The 16,749-nt window shown below is 39.5% G+C and overlaps 1 protein-coding gene across 1 annotated transcript in view; it reads left to right on the top strand.

Annotated features, from left to right (window-relative positions):
* Nucleotides 1-16,466, top strand: part of EHD4 (EH domain containing 4) — a 34,795-nt gene extending 18,329 nt beyond the window's left edge. Inside the window, exons 4-6 of the mRNA XM_050896989.1 lie at nt 4,122-4,534; nt 8,548-8,712; nt 11,835-16,466. Of these exons, the coding sequence (XP_050752946.1) occupies nt 4,122-4,534; nt 8,548-8,712; nt 11,835-12,371 (1,115 nt within the window). The 3' untranslated portion in view covers nt 12,372-16,466. The remainder of the gene's footprint in view (nt 1-4,121; nt 4,535-8,547; nt 8,713-11,834) is intronic.
* The last annotated feature ends 283 nt before the right edge of the window (nt 16,467-16,749 follow it).

Raw genomic sequence — 16,749 nt, 5'->3', positions numbered from 1 at the left:
AGGAGAGGAGGAAGGAGAAGCAATGTCTGGCAGGGTGTGGGGAGGAACTACTTTTAGAAAGGGAGGGGAGGGTTGGTTCATGATTGAATGGCATAAAGGCAAGGGTTTCAAGAAGTATGGGGAAGAAGCTCAGAGGAAAATGGGGGATATTGGTTAGCTTGCATTTTTAGAACTGGAGTTACTTAAATAGAGGTAATTTTCTCAGTTCAGTCTGGCTTGTGGAAGTGTAGTCATGGATTAAGTAAGGTGATGCATATAGTTGCAGCACTGTGTCAGGCTTTCCCTTGCAGTGAGACACTGTACATTCTCCTTAGGATTAATCCACCAACAGGAGTGCAGTAAGAGTGTTATCCAGGAGTGCTGGATTGAGACAGGCTTTCATTAACATAACTGGAAACTTCCACCCCGGACAGCAAAAAGTGCATCTTTCCATGTGGGACTGAGCTCCATTTGAAAGACTGGGAAGTTTAGATGCTCCCCTGTGGCAAAGCATTAGAACAGCAGATTGGGCAGGGGGGAAAAGCTGCTCTTGTCCACATCCAAATTGTGTGGTGTGGTATGTGGTACTTAGCAATGGCAGGTGGGATCGCTCCAGGACTCTGTCCAGCCCTGATTCATCTGCTAAGTGGGTACTGTTCTCTGGGCTTGGAGGCTTCTCGTTGCAGCATTCATCTCAGAGGCACCTTTTTTCTGCTGTTCCAGTAGCACCAGCCCCAGGGGTGGAAGAACTGGACACTGCCTGTCTGTGCTCGAAGAGGATGGGTGGAGCCCATCAAGCCTCCCTAATTGTTTTCTGAATTGCAAAAGCTTTGCAAGATGGTATTAGGGCAAGTTGGAAACTATTTACCTTAGGCCCACAAGGGAAGGTCTATCATTTGTTTAAACCTTTATTACTAACTGGCACAGAAAATTGACCCACGCTCATACTGCACGATTGCACAGCTGTATCTTTGAGTATGGCTGGTGGCCATCATGCACAGGGCTGGTGCTTTGCCCTGTGCTAATGACACATGAGAGCTCATTCCTCTTATCAGTGTTTCCAGGGCTGGTAACCAGGTGCAGTTTGTCTCCAACTTTTTCATCTCTTCTGCATTGTTTCATTTTGTTCTCCTTTGTGGTCTCTGCTCAGCCTGTTACTGATGCCCAACAGTTATGCCTCTGTTGGAGGCACCAGCTCGCTCCCTCCCTGCAGCTTGAGATAAGCTCAAGAGTGCTGCTGGTGGATCACTGCTTCCCTCTGCCCCTTAGCTGGGTACAAGGGTGACTTGCGACTTTCTAATATGCATTTGCAAGTAGATGTTGTACCTGGTGAGACATAGATCCTCAGGTTGGATATAATTGTTGACATCAGTCATTGGGAAGAAACCTTTGAAGAAACAGCAACATAAGACCAGCAAGAGGCTAAGTATCAATTTTGACCAAATTTTTTTGGTCAAGTTTTCCAAACTGATCAGTGTTGACCTAGTACTGCTCAACTTTGAAAGCCCTAATCTGCACACATGTACTGAATGTGACAGGATCCTAAATGTGTTGTGCATCAGTGCTGAAATGTTTAACCATATATCACTTCTCTCTAGTTCAGATACACTCTAATGTGTAACCACTGAATCTGTATATAAAATAGGTTCACTTCTAATGACAAATTTTCATTAAAATGAATAGATTTTTTCAGATTTTTTATTTTGAGGTCTTTTCTTACCCCTTTTCAACAAGCAGACTTTTCTTTCTCAAAGCAAATGCTTCATTAATATTTAATTCATATTTAAAATAAATTTATTGCTAGTTAACATACACTTGTTGACTGTACAATTGTTTTTACAGTTCAAAATGCATCAAATGTGTGGTGGGAATTTATATATTTAACCAGCCTTAAGTCACCTTCTTACATATTCATTTGTGGAAAACTTAATAGAATTTAACTTGCTTCATTTTACAGTTTTATGTAGTTCGTTTCAAGCATATTTCTACATGAGTGAAATCAGAACAGGTTATTGCATAGATCAGATCTGTGCACTGTTGCAACTATGTTGTGACATGCAAGTGACATAGGAGATCTCGCTTCTCCCTTTCTTTCCTGCTAAATTTTTATAAAGATAAATTATTCATACTGGTTTTGATTAGATTGTTAGTGTAAAGTGAGAAGAGTTCTCTTCCAGCTGTTTTGTGCAGCTTTCCTCCTTGCCTCCACCTTTCATCTTGTATTCAGCCCTTCAGGAACTGGTCACAGGAAAGAACCTATGAAAGTACCAGAGCAGCTTTATCTAGAAAGGGGCTGGATTTTGCATTCCTTACAAAGTAATCCTTTTAATGGGAAAGATTATGTTGGCTTTTTTTGTATAGCCAGTTAATGAGTCTGACCTGCATCCTTTTGGATCGTAATAACACCTTTTTAACATAGTCCTCTCCTTTCAGTTTGCTGTCTGTGCTGGATTTTTAGTGAAGTTTTATGATCTCTTTTTTGGGAGGGTGGAGGAGCAGGGAAGACAGGTAGCTGGGGACATTGTCTTACTATTAACTAGAATTTCTGGATTTCATTTCATATGCTATTTATAATTTTTAAACAAAAGATTTAATACTGAGTTCTTTCCTGTGTTGCTAAACATGCACAAGTATGCTCTGTGACAAATCTGGAGTTTACTGTTTTTTCCTATTGCTTTCATGTATGTCTGCTTTTCTTGATGTTGGCCCTAGTCAGGTTCTACTGGAAAGCAAAAAAAGCTGATTTGCTTTTGGGTTCCCTGTTAAAAACCAACAACTTGAAGGTATAATGAATAATGACTTGACTGAACCAGCGTTGTTTTAAGAAAAGCTAAGCAACTTCACAAAGTCCCTATACCCTTTTATTTATACTGTTTAAAAGATGCTAGGGAGAATGAGTGGTGAAGAGTCTTTTGCTTGTATCTGGGCCAGGTGTATGAAGTGTTTGGAGAATTGGTTCATGTGGGTTTTCTTTGCTGGGGGTTTGGAGGTTTAAAGGCTTACCTTGCACAGCTGAGAAATGATCAAAGACACCCTGGAGGGTTCACTGGTGGTAACTGAGCTTTCTTTGCTGTTGGCATTTAAATATATGCTGCTGGGAGCAAAACTTGATTCTGTTTGGGTTACTTTACACCAGTCCTTGTATTTTGACTGCTCCCTCTTTTAGCTCTGATTTCTTTCTGAGAGGAAGAGGAGGGGTGCAATGTTGGCTCCCAGCTCATACCTTGCTGGGAGCAAAGTATACCTTACTTAAACAAGATGAGTCACATCCACACCAAGCCCAATGCCACATCACTAGTGGTGACTCTCTGTGGATTAAATGTGTCACTTCTGAATAAGGAAAATGTGTCACTTCTGAATAAGGAGTTCCTGAATGCTGTTTGTTGTGTGGATTAGGTACCAGCTGCACTTACAAAAGCGTTCAGACAGGTGCTACAAATAGGCTTTCCTTTAGAACATCAAAAAGTTTGTTTCAGATGATCAGAAAGATCACTGCTTGTGTTCTGTAACCTGTCATGTCCCCAAAGCCATCAGCAATGCAGGCACGCTACTTGGAAATTGTATCTCTGAGTCTGCTGTGGCAGAAATAACAGCAAGTGTTGCAATGCAAGGAGAGATGAATTTGGAAATGGTTTTAAAATCCAAATGTTTTTGGTTGCTGACTTAGGCTGGAGTGCTGCACCTGCACTGTTTTCCTTGTTAGTACAGATAGGCAGTGCTATGAAAGTGGGCAGTGTTAACAGTGATGAAAAGAGCTTGTGATAAGAGCCCTGCAGACCTGCTTAGCTTGGGTGCTCTGCTGGAGCCAGAACTCCTGGGAAGAGGCAAACGTGGGTGTGAGACGGTAACTCACAGCAGCACAAAAGATAGTGACATAAGAGATGGATGGCAAGGTTGAGGGAAGGGCAGTGATAAAAACAAAAGGCGGTCATAGTGAGACCGGTCTAAGGAAATGTAGAATACAGTTGTCCTGGCCTCATTGTCCACAGACACTCTCCTCCAGGTGAGTCCATCTCTCAGGTCCATCTCCTCTTTTCCCCCAGGTAGATGCTGTGATCCCCTTGTTCCCTGTTCCCAGCCCTTCCTTCTCTGAGACTCACTTTTCTGAATGGTAGGACTGTAATAGTGTCTTCTTCCTTCAGGCTATGACTTCTGCCAGGTCCTCCAGTGGTTTGCTGAGAGGGTCGACCGCATCATCCTCCTTTTTGATGCCCATAAGCTGGATATATCTGATGAGTTTTCAGAGGCTATTAAGTCATTCCGGGGCCAGGATGACAAGATTCGAGTGGTGCTTAATAAGGCTGACCAAGTGGACACACAGCAGCTGATGAGGGTCTACGGTGCACTCATGTGGTCCCTGGGCAAGGTGATCAACACTCCAGAGGTGCTGCGGGTCTACATTGGCTCCTTCTGGGCCCATCCTCTCCGAAACACAGAGAATCGAAGACTCTTTGAAGCTGAGGCACAGGATCTTTTCAAGGATATCCAGAGTCTCCCGCAGAAGGCTGCTGTGCGGAAACTCAATGATCTCATTAAGAGGGCAAGACTTGCAAAGGTAAGAGAAGATAAAAAACCTAGATTAATTGAATGAGCAGTCTCTTCTGTCTCTTTCAGTGTGTCCTTTTTCACCCTTCCCAATCTTCCTCTACCTACAAACTGTGTGTTTTTCAACAAATGGACTGAATTGTCAGTTTTTCAAGGAAGAGGTAGCCACTCAGGATATAGAAGCAAGTAGGAGGAAATTGAGACTTGTACTGGGATGCATCCCTAACTTTAGAGAAGGGATTTGATGTGTTTTAGGCCATTAAAGCTATTGTTTGCTTGGTAGGGGGAGTAAATTTTTTTTACACTGTGCAGCGAGGTAATCTTAATGTTACTTTTTGGAGATAAACCACTTTTTTTTTAACAATAGGTGATATACAGAGAGCACTTAAAAAAAAAAAGAGAGGGGTAAAAAAGCACAACCAAAACTATTCACATGCAACCTTCCATATGCTTTTTTTGCATATTAATGCCTTAATGCGTACTGTCGATCAGCTGCTGTGGAAAAACACCTTGACTAAATGCATTTATGTTGTACCCTGGAATACAAGACTGATTAAAAGCCTCAATCTTGGTGAAGCACAGATACTGATGAATTGGAGAGGTGCTTGTGCATTAGATCTTGAGCTTTTCACATTGTATCTTCTTCAGTCCCAGTCACAGAGACACTTGGGTGATACAGACTTTGTGTCATCATATCCAGAAAAACCCATGTCTCGTTATCCAGGAACATGAGTTATGTGCCCCACTGTAGGTAGCCCCTGTCACCGTTTCCCTTGTTTTCGGCTCTGGAGGAATACATGCATTGTGTGCAACTTAGAGTCACTAACTAGTGTGCGTGAGCAGGCTGTGTGTGGCAACGCTGTGACTGTCTACAGCTGACTGTTGAAAACCTGTTTAATTTTTTTGATAGGTCTCTAGTTATCTTTGATGAATGAGTGGATGCCACTTTAAAGCTTTGAATTGTCACTTTAAAGCTTTGATTTATCACCAAATTTTAATTAACTAGTGTAAAATATAACCAGAAGGTTTTACAAATAATCTTCAGACTCCCTGCTTAACAATGCTGGCTTCATCTGTCCTTTCTTCTCACAGCCTGACTAGAATAAGCTTTGGTTGCAGTCTGAAATACTTCTTTGCCTGTCTCTCTGATTCTGCAGTGAGTTTCTTTTATTGTAGCACTGCAGCTGCTGTTAGAATAATAGTTAAAAGCACTGCCAAGCTTCTTGTTGTTTTGAAAAGCTCAAGAACAAAATGAAAATTAGTGATTCAAGAATCATTATTTGTCATTTGGAAAATTGAAAAAGAAGGAAAATAACCTCAGAAATACTTGGGGAGAAAGCTGGTGGTACCAGACAGAAATTCTAATTTCCTATGCAGTTATCAAACAGAATGTGAGTTAATGCAGTTGTCTTGGAACACGTTTTTATGTGGACTGCTACGCAAAATTGAAGAGCATTTGCACTTACTTTGATATAAGAATAGTCGTGGGGGGATGTGTACCACTTTCTATGTTGGCTTAATTAATTCTCTGAATATAATGATACACTTAAAGTTTTTTTGTGGCCTGAGCTTTAGGGCACCCTGTAGCAGTTGCTTCTTTGAAAATTCCATTTAAAATCACATTCCTGATGTTGTGTTAAAAGTTGCTATGATCTCAGTCTGTTTTGTGGATGTTGTTGGCAGCTTTTTGCTTTCTTTTGTTACGATTGTTTTGGAAGTGGAAGAGTGTCGGATTGTCTTTAGGTGTTTATATGTAGTATAAAAATGGATAAAGGTGAATACAAAATACAGTGCTCATAGGGCATGCTAATTAGACAGCTGTGGAAGGGGAATAAACTGTTTATCTGCAGGAAAGCAGCAATGTAATCTTTCCAGTGTCTTTCTATCTTCCAGACTGAACTTAAAGTACTGACACTCAAAAATAATTTTTTACAACATTGCATGGTATTTTTTTGTCCTATTTCTATGCACTCTGTTCTTAATCTCTTCAAAAACATGTACAGTAACCAAAAGAAAACTGTTAACTTGCTGTCAAATTTGGGCATTAGGCTTTTTCTTTTTTTTTTTTTTAAAGTCCTGTGACTCACTATCCCATTTTGAAGATGGGAACTGTTCTTATCTACAAGAAACACATGTGCATACTGGCAGACCTTAGACCACTTAGCATACACATGTGAAGCTGTTAGTGCTTGTGAACTATAAACATACTTTTCCGGTTTTGCTAGAAGTATTATTTTAAACATAAGATCCATAAAATTACTTACAATTATTTATAAACTCTCTTAGAAATATCCCTTTTGAATCAGTTCTTTCATTCTGGAGAAATACTCATATCTATCCTATGAGAAAATTTCATGGGTTTATGCAGAAACCCTGCGTGTCTATGCTGCTTATTTTTTTTTCTCCTCTGTAGAAATTTAAATTTATCTGCAATTAAAATGCGTGCACTCTTTTTAGATATGAGGAAGTGATGTTGTGTGAAAGCTGTGATCTTAAGATGTGCAAATAAAAACTGGTTACACCATTTTTCTTTAAAAACAAAGAGATTTTTTTTTTCCAGTTTCCAGTAAGCCTCCTAAGTAAGTAAGGAAAGCAATGGGAGAGCACTTCCCCTGTACAGATTGTGTAACGTTTGTACAGAATACTATAAGGCACATTTTGTCATGTTTTGGTAGGTATTAAGTATTATACTTACACCACATCTATGTAATCACTTTTTTTCTACTGATGCTTTTTTGTGGTAGTCTGTCTTCCCCCAGTCTTCAAAATTTTGGCTTTTTACTGCACAATGGTTTGATAGACATTCTTATTTTTTAATGTTTTTTTTCTGTGTATGTGAAAATTGTAAGTAACTTCTGTTTTGGGAACAGCTGCATCCTTTTTTGATGAAGGAGGACCTGAGTTCTGTAAAGATTTATCCTGTTGTGGAGGTCATTTGACTTCAGTGGTCCTGGCCGGGTCAGAGCTTAGGAAAGCAATTTGATTCTGTCACATTGTGATAGATACGCATTGCTTCTAAAAGAAGGCTGCCCTTGCACTTTCCTCTCGTGTGCAGAACACGTGTTGGTGTCCACACAATGAACTGGATAAGTGAACTCACCTCAGTTAAGTGCAACCATCGTTTCTGTGCTGGACCAGATCACTCGCTGTGTGGCCAAGCAGATCCTTTTGGTGGTGAAAGGTGGTGGGAGGGTGGTAAAGGTGAAGAGATGAATGGTTCAGGGTAAGGGCAGAAGGAGGGTGCATGGGCAGGATGGATGTTTTGATGGCAGTGCTGGATTATCTTGATCACGGCAGATGGGATACTCTGCAAGTATCAATGTGTTTTAGGACTTGTCATCCTAAATTAATGTCTTTCCTTATATGCTGCAAAGGCTCTACTTTTCTTCCTAAGGCTTCACAATGCAGCCATGGCATGCTGTTCTTATAGTATACTGACTGCTCTGTCATCCTCTGGTGGCTGCATAAATATACACTGTAGGTACTCACTTTTCTGGGAGTACATAGGTAGGAATGCAGTGTCGCGTCAATTAGATAGCCCTGCCACTTAGCATACTTGGTCTACTTCAGGCCTTATCCCATTGCTTCCCACAATAATTGACGAGGGAAGTGGAGTTACAAACCTCTACCACTGAGACAGATGGACGAGTATGGCTGGCACTCTGTGTATGATCCATGTGTGTAGTGTCAGGACGTCGTTTTGGGGCCTTGCTTTTTTTCTCACTGCTGGTACTGATAGAATGCTGTACCATGTTGCTTCTTAAACTGCAAGCATGCATCTGTATTTCTTTTAAATGTGTTTGCTTTCTCTCTGCCCCTCAAAGGAATGTTGAAAGCAGCAAAAGCTATTTGATTACTGCTCTTGTAAATATGAAGTTCCAGAAACAATCATTGATAATATCTTATCCTTGAGCTGACTTAGGGAAACATATTATTTCTGTTTCTTTTTATGACCTGGGTGAAGAACACTAATGTTAAGTGTAGATAAACAGTACTCCTGATTTCAGTTTTGCTTCTTCTTAGGTTCATGCTTATATCATCAGCTATCTGAAAAAAGAAATGCCGTCTGTATTTGGAAAAGAGAACAAGAAGAAGGAACTGATCAGCAGATTACCAGAGATCTACATCCAGCTGCAAAGGGAATACCATATCTCAGCAGGGGACTTCCCTGAAGTCAAGAAAATGCAAGTAAGATGCTAGATTACAGTTCCACTGTAATAATACTAACTTTCGAACAGCATTGCCAAATTGGAAAAGGTAGGACAGAGTATCTCAGCATTATAGTTTAGGGTCTTCAGCAAAAGAGCAGCTGAAGTGACAATCAATCAAGTGTCTGTTATGGGGTTAGCATGACTTGGAAGCAGTGCAGAACAAAAAAAATTGGTAACTTGCTTAGTGTGCATCCACTGATAGAGGACTATAGAAATTGCCACAAGGAATCAGACCTGTCCTTTTAGTCAATATTTGGTTCCTCATGGCAGGTAGTACGAAATGTTTTGTGCAAATAAAATGGCAGTGGACACTTACGGGTTAAGCTGGTTTTTGTTTTGTGTCCTAAATGTGGGTATTTATATCGCTTTTGTAATGCTATCATATACTTGTGTAGGTGAAGATATCCTTAGTCACATATTACTCGTTTTTACCCTACTCTGTTCTTGCTCTTAGTGATACTGTTTGCCAGTGAGTAATAAAGGCAATGTGTTATCTGAAAAGTCCAACTTAAAACCTATCTCTTCTGAGAAAGGTGCCTTTCATTTTTTTCCTGTCCTTTTGAGCTTGTATTCTATGAAGAAGAGAGATAGAAGTTCTCTAATTTATACTTGTCCTGGTTTCGGGTGGGATAGAGTTAATTTTCTTCCCAGTAGCTGGTATAGTGCTGTGTTTTGGATCTAGTAGGAAAATAATGTTGATAACACACCAATGTTTTTAGTTGTTGCTAAGTAGTGCTTATACCAAGTCAAGGATTTTTCAGCTTCTCATGCCCAGCCAGCCAGAAGGCTGGAGGGGCACAAGAAGCTGGGAGGGGACGCAGCCAGGACAGCTGACCCAAACTGGTCAAAGGAATATTCCATACCATATGACGTCATGCCCAGTATATAAACCGGGGGGAGTTGGTTGGGAGGAGTGGATTGCTGCTCAGGAATTAACTGGGCATCGGTTGGCGAGTGGTGAGCAACTGCCTTGTGCATTACTTGTTTTGTATATTCTAATTCTTTTAGTAGTAGTATTGTGATATTATTATTATTATCATTGTTTTTCCTTCCTTTCTGTCCCATTAAATTGTCTTTATTTCAACCCACAAGGGTTTTTTTCAATTCTCTCCCCCATCCCACTGGGGGAGATGGTGTGAGTGGCTGCGTGGTGCTTAGTTGCCGGCTGGCGTTAAACCACGACAATACTCTTATTGTTAATTTTTAAATACCTTTTGTCTCTTGTTCCTCTTTTGAACTTTATGCAATCTTACTATCAACTTTCTGTCACTTTCTCACCTTTTTATTTGTCCTCTGATTTGAGGTGAGTTGTTTAGAGTATCATAGGGAAGAACAGCTAATATTGTGTTAGGAACGCTTTTCAATTTATTCCTCAAGCCTCAATTTGCAACTTTTGGATCTCAGATCATAGGTTTCTTAAATGGCCTTTGAATTAGAAGATAATTCAGCTTGGAAGCTGAAGAACATGAGATCAGGAGCCTGCAGTTTGGTCTGACCGTGGGCTAGTCATGAGTATGATGGGAGAATATTGTCCAGATTGACACTTGTGTATCATTCTGACAATTTATGTGGTACACTTACACTGCTAATCATAGAGTGATGACTGGCTGATTAACCTATCTATAGAGATGCACAAGTTTCTTTTATGAACTAAAATATTTAACTTGGGAATCAATTATTGGCATGAGACAGTAAATTTTAGATGAAGCACAAGATCTATTTCAGCTAGGTTTTCACAGACCGGATTGTTGGAAGGGTTTCATGAGTTAGGCTTTAAAAGGGGGTTGTTTGGAAAAAGTTGACTCTTTCTTCCCTTGCCACTTTTGTTGGTGATGTGAAATGAGAGAATGAGAGGTGATCACTTGTCAGTTTGAATACTGAAACAAGATTTGAATGGAACTTTATCAAACTAATAGTGCATGTCACTAAGCCTCAGCAGCAGGTGGCAGCAAATCTATACGTGAGAGATCAGTCACTTCTGTAATGAAGAGCAAAATTGTGAGAAAACAAAATTGTGCCAAAACAGATAGCAGGTTTGACCTTTGCTTTCTAAGATTTATTGCGTATCATAAATTTATACTGATCAGTTGCTGTAAATCATGTGATTGTCTATAAATGTCACCTGAACAGTGTGATGGTTGTTGGTTGGCGATTTTCCTCTAAGAAATCCAAAGTTCTGTGTGCATGGGCAAAGCCACTTGCCTGTGCTTCAGGTTTCTTGGGTTCATATCATTATAGTTCTGATATGTATGGGATCATCTCCCTGAGGTGACAGGTATGATTGGTTACAGCAGTTTAACACCATTTTGAGAGGGGTTTTGGGAGGGATTGTTTGGGTTTTTTTTTTTTTAACAGTTTCCACTAACTCTTTTCCCAGCTAGCATTTTGCATGTAGAAATAATTTAATGATTGCCTAAAGGATTTTTAATTTTCCAACACTCTTGTGTAAAACATGCTTGGGCTTGTGTTGGAATAGCATATATTACCTAGTTAAACATCTCACTGAGGTTAGTAGGAGTTTATGTACAAGATGAAAACTTGGCAGGGACCATATGACTTCATGAGTTCTGGCAGCACTTCTATAAAAATGCTGCTGCTGTTATCCCAACTCAGTTTTTCTTTATTGGTAAAGGACATTTCTTCATGACCTAACCACAAACAAGAAGTTTAATCTATAAAATCAGATCAGTCCTGCAAACGCTTGGCTTTATTTTTAACTTTAAACACTTGCATAAGTGCTAGCAGGACCTACTTGCATGTTTGCTTTGATGTTTGGAAGAAGATCACCAAATGGAAAGTTGTTGGGTAATATTCATCAACTGCCATGTTTTTATGCATTGCCATTTTGAAAATTGTATCATAAATGTAATTTAATACACAAGCTCATACACTGTTGCAAAATTGTCTTAATGTGTTTGATCAATATATTGGGTGTATGGTACATATGTGTCAGCTTTGCTTCTCCTTCAAGAGGAGTTTCAGTTATGGAAACTGCTTCAAAAGATAACAGATTATTTTAATTTGAAGCTCATTCTTTAACCTATTCAATGTATTGGAAATGTTTCTAACTACTGTCACTGAAACCTTTGTCATTGACAGGAGCTGTTGGAGACTTGTGACTTCACTAAATTTCATTCTTTGAAACCAAAGCTAATTGAAGCTGTGGATAACATGCTGGCCAACAAAATTGCCTCCCTGATGACCCTGATCAGACAGGAAGAGAGCAATATGCCCACAGAGATTGTACAAGGTGGAGCATTTGATGGCACCATGGCAGGACCTTTTGGCCATGGGTATGGAGAAGGTGCTAAGGAAGGAGCTGATGAAGACGAATGGGTTGTTGCCAAAGATAAACCTGCTTATGATGAGATTTTCTACACTCTGTCACCAATCAATGGCAAAATATCTGGGATTAGTGCAAAGAAGGAGATGGTGACTTCTAAACTACCCAACAGTGTCTTGGGGAAGATCTGGAAACTTTCGGACTGTGATGGTGATGGGATGTTGGATGATGAGGAGTTTGCATTAGCAAAACATCTCATCAAGATTAAACTGGATGGGTATGAACTGCCTGGCACGCTACCTTCCCACCTGGTGCCACCATCTCACAGGAAACCTTTCCAGACAGCAGAGTGAAAAATACAAGGAGAAGAATGAGGATTTTGGAAATCTTTCAACAAACGTGTTGAAACCACCAAAATTTGAAATTAGGCTTAGATCCTTAAACCTCACAGCACATTTCACGCAAGTTACTGAAATTAGAAGCATGGTAGCAGGGGAAACATTCGTGTAGCTGTCCCTGCTGACCTTCACTCAGACATGCTTATCACAAGTGCCTTGTATAGATCTATTGTAAGGTGAAAATGTTTTTGTAGTCCTGCTTCTGTCTTTGCTGCCTTTACAACCATAAAGCAGAAAAGACAATGTATAAAAATCACTGACCTTCACTAAACCTAAGTACTTATCAACCATAAGTTTCTCCAAACTATTTTAAATAGTGCAAGGAAGCTCTAAATGTTACATTCACCTGCCTGTGCAAGGAACACTTTCTATGCTAAAAACATACTTTAGGCATTAAGTGAATGTCAGCATCTCTATAGTTTAAAAGGCCGATATAAAAGGAAACTTTATTTTTGTTCTTTTTATTATTTAATAGGGGGCTAGAAAAAGAGAGAAGATTAATGGGGAGAGTCTTTTAAGTGCTCAGAATATGAGCAGACTTGTCTTAAAACTTTGCTGATTATAGCTAGAACTACAAAATATTAAAATGATTCTTGCAGTCTGTCATCATTGTGTCTTGTTATCTGAAGAACTGCTTCTTCAGTTTTGTACAGCACTATATACTCGGTATTGTTATTAGAAGAACTGAATCTCCTTTGTTCCTTGGATTTGGAGTTTCTTTTGAAGTTTCAGTTTAGCTGCTCTGCAGCCAAATTCCTGAATTGTTCAAAGTGACAGCAGAATGTTTTCGTAAGCTAAAAAAAAAAAAAAAATCACATTTCCATTGAAATCAAGCCTCACTTTCTGTTTAGAAAAGGTGCATTGCTCAAAGCCTCTTCAAAGCACATCAAATTGTCTTGGGAAATTTTCATTGGTATTTCATTTCTATTTACAGGTAATTATACAGTTATCTCTGTATATTTTTTATATATAATATTTAAGAGAAGTTTTCAACTCTTTCTTTTGCCAACGTGTAGCTGACAACCACAAAAGAGAGATTCGATTCCTATGGTGGCAGATTTGAAAGATGGGGAGGCTAACAGGAATCTTTACATTGACTGTAATAAGTGATATACTGGTCCCTCCAGATATTATTCCTTTATTGAAAACAATCTGTGAAAGGAATGGATGCTTAATAAACATTCATTTTTCTAACAACATGAAGTTGAACATGTCAGCTGCTTACAACTGATTTTTATCAGTACCTTAAAAGAACACAAATTTTTGGCCCTGTGAACTTGAGTCTTTCAGGGAGGGCAAGTTCTTTTCTAACATCAAACTTGGTAGTCAGTTTTGCTCTATGCATGTGAGCAGGAATTGACTTGTATTCCATTTGTAGTATGAAATACCCTACACATCAAAGGTACTGTAGTTCTGAGCACTTTTTCTTTGAGTCTCAGTAAGTGGTAGCAGTAGTGCCTTCTGAGATGGAGCAAGCCAAAAAGTGTTTTAGCATCCTTGCAGTAGGAGTGAGGAGGGAAGTAGTTTGGGTATTGTCTCCCAGTTAAGATTTTAGTCACACTTACATGTTCAGATTTGTAGGTGACCTAAGAGCCTCAGCTTCTTTTTTCAAGTCGTATATTTGTAGGTTGTCAGTCAAGTTTAATACTTCAGATCTTTCCGGACTCTTATCTTTCTGCATCTGTTCTATTCTGATGTGAAATTACTATTAAGTTTGCCAGGGCTCTACCAGTGGAAAACAATGAAGCTATTTTAAGTAATGACAGAAGAACACCTTTACCTTGCCAGGCTTCCGGGCCTGTATCAAGGATATCCTGGCATAGTTAAATTGTTCTTGAGGACTTGACTTGCTTGCTTTTTTTAATTCTTAAATTTTTCTCTTATCATTCAAGCATACTAACTTATTTCTGTTAGACCTAAATTAGGAGCCAAATTAGCCTTAGTGCATCTCTGAGCACTTTAGTAGAGCTGTGAAACTTGACCGTGAGTCTACCCGTGTGACTGTAGATTTGCAGAGTAACTGATTTTCCATGCAATTTATTTTTGATTGAACAAAAAGTAGTCTATAGACATTGCAGGAGTTGTTAAAAAAAAAAAAACAAAACAGGCTGCAGAAGTTGCAATGTATGCTTGTTTGTGTGTAGTGTCTGCAGTCAGTAACAAATTCATACACTAATGACCAACCTGACTAGCTTAGTAAGGAAAGACACCAGGAGAAAGCAAGCTTGTGTATTGTGACTACTGTAGTGTGGGCAAAGCTGAGAGGATCTGGGAAGTTGCTGATCTTCTGATTCTGTCTGCCTTACGTTGCTCTCCAGCAGCACAGGGTTCCAGGGGTGGACCCATGTTTGAGTTCCAACTGTGCGTAGCTTCCAGGGGTGATGCTCCAAATGCATTGGAGCCATGTGATCCCATGCCAGTAGAAATACCCTCCTTCAGTGAGAGGAGCAGGATAGTTTCTCAGTGATTTTATTTTTCCAGCTTTATAAGTAGTAAAATGGAGAACACAGTCGTTTCTTCAGCACACTGTCATGGAGACTAACTTGGGCTTAGGGGAGACAAATTGAAATGCATCATTTTGATAAGTTAAAATATTTTGTCTAGATGGGATTGAAATGTTTTGCTTTTTTCCTGTAAAATTTGGAAGGGGAATGCACAAAGCATGTATAGGAGTAGAGGTGTATTTCCTCTGTTTATCTGGAGGAGTAGAAGTGTTTCAGGATCGGCATGCAGAGCTACATGCATAAATGTATTTCTAGATATGTGGTGCAGTGCACTAGCACCATACCTAGCTGATAGGAATAAAGTACATTTCATGTGGACTTTAAACAGCAGTTTCTTGCACAGCTAAACTGATATAGTAGGTTGCTGTTGCTCAGGGGAAGGGATCTCTTTTCTCACTACCTCCTCGCATACCTGTGGATCTGCTCCATTTGCCTTATTGGCGCTCTGGCTTGTCAGATCCTGCAAGCCCATTCAGTTAAATCAGCCACACACAACAGTTTGGATCATGTTCTGTGGAGTTAGTGAGTCCATGTGTTAGGAGCGTGAAAAGTGAGCAGGATTACCTTCTCTCATGAAATTGTTCTCTTAAGTAGTTATTGGGAACAGCAGTATGAGGTAACCTTTGGTGTTCAGTTTGATGTTGCTAATCTCTGCTGAAGAAAGACCAAGGTGTTGGATTTATTGGCCGTTTTGTGCCTAGGATTTTGATTGTTTGCTGTGAGACCATTCAAAACTGTCAATAATTCATCCTGTGAAATCAGTGCCCACTGGTGTAGTCTGCTGCCATAAACCAGAGACGACTGCTTTTACCTCTTCTCCAACTATTCCGCAACACAGTTTTAATTCCCAACCCTAGTTCTGTTCCCACAGAAATTAATTAGAATTTTGTTGTAGATTGGAACAGAAAATGTGGGGCTACAGCTCATAACCACACTACAGGACAGCAAGAGCCTTTTAAAGCTGTGACAGCTTGAAAATGGTGAGTTTACAAAGATTTTTAGGTCAGGGTGAGGTCCCAGTTGTTAGTTGGGGATGGTGTGGATTTGTATGGAACCTGGTCTCAAAGCAGCAATATCCGGTCCCTGACTTTCAACAATATCGTTCATCCCCAGTACTTGAAATGTGCCCTCTTTTTCTTCTTCTCACTTCCTTCCCTTCACAACATGCACTCACTTTGGTGGCTCTTTATATTGTTGGAATTCAAGCAGAGTTTGAAGTGTATGGTTTGATGGGTATGTGTAACTTAGCACTGAGAGAATGAATGTGAACTTTTTCTACTTCACATGCTCATCTTTTCTAATATTTTTGTTAAATACTGTGTTTTCACTTCAAAGGCACTCTAATTTTTGAGGGAAGGCTTGATCTGTGCAGTGTGCTTCTGTTTGTCCAACTAGGCAAACAAAGCTGTAAGTTCATTTTGTTGCACTTTTATTACACAATAAATTCCTTGCAGATACTGTAATATATTTTAATATGCTTTGTAATCATTTTTAGAAAGTGGTGATAAAAATTGCTGATTTAATAAACTAATATTGAACTACCTGAGATTTTCTTTTGTAAGCTTCTTTCTTAGGAAGGTAATCTTTCAGTGACTAGAATTTTGTAATCCTGCTACTTAAGGCTCATAGGCATAGTAGCTATTTGGGAAGCTGCTTATTTTCCCACCTCAGTTTATGTATCAATGATAGGTTATGGCCATTTCTGTTCTGTGTCCTTGAACTTGTTGCTGAAATTACTGTCCATGCCAAGGCTTGACTCCAGAATTAAATGTATATTTAAAAAGGAAAAAGAAAAACCTCCAGCACCTCTCCGTAATTAGCTTTTTATA

Source organism: Gymnogyps californianus, chromosome 5 (assembly GCF_018139145.2).
Source record: "Gymnogyps californianus isolate 813 chromosome 5, ASM1813914v2, whole genome shotgun sequence".
NCBI lineage: Eukaryota > Metazoa > Chordata > Aves > Accipitriformes > Cathartidae > Gymnogyps > Gymnogyps californianus.
Note: the sequence above shows the minus strand (reverse complement) of the source record. Positions and strands in the feature narration are given on the sequence as shown.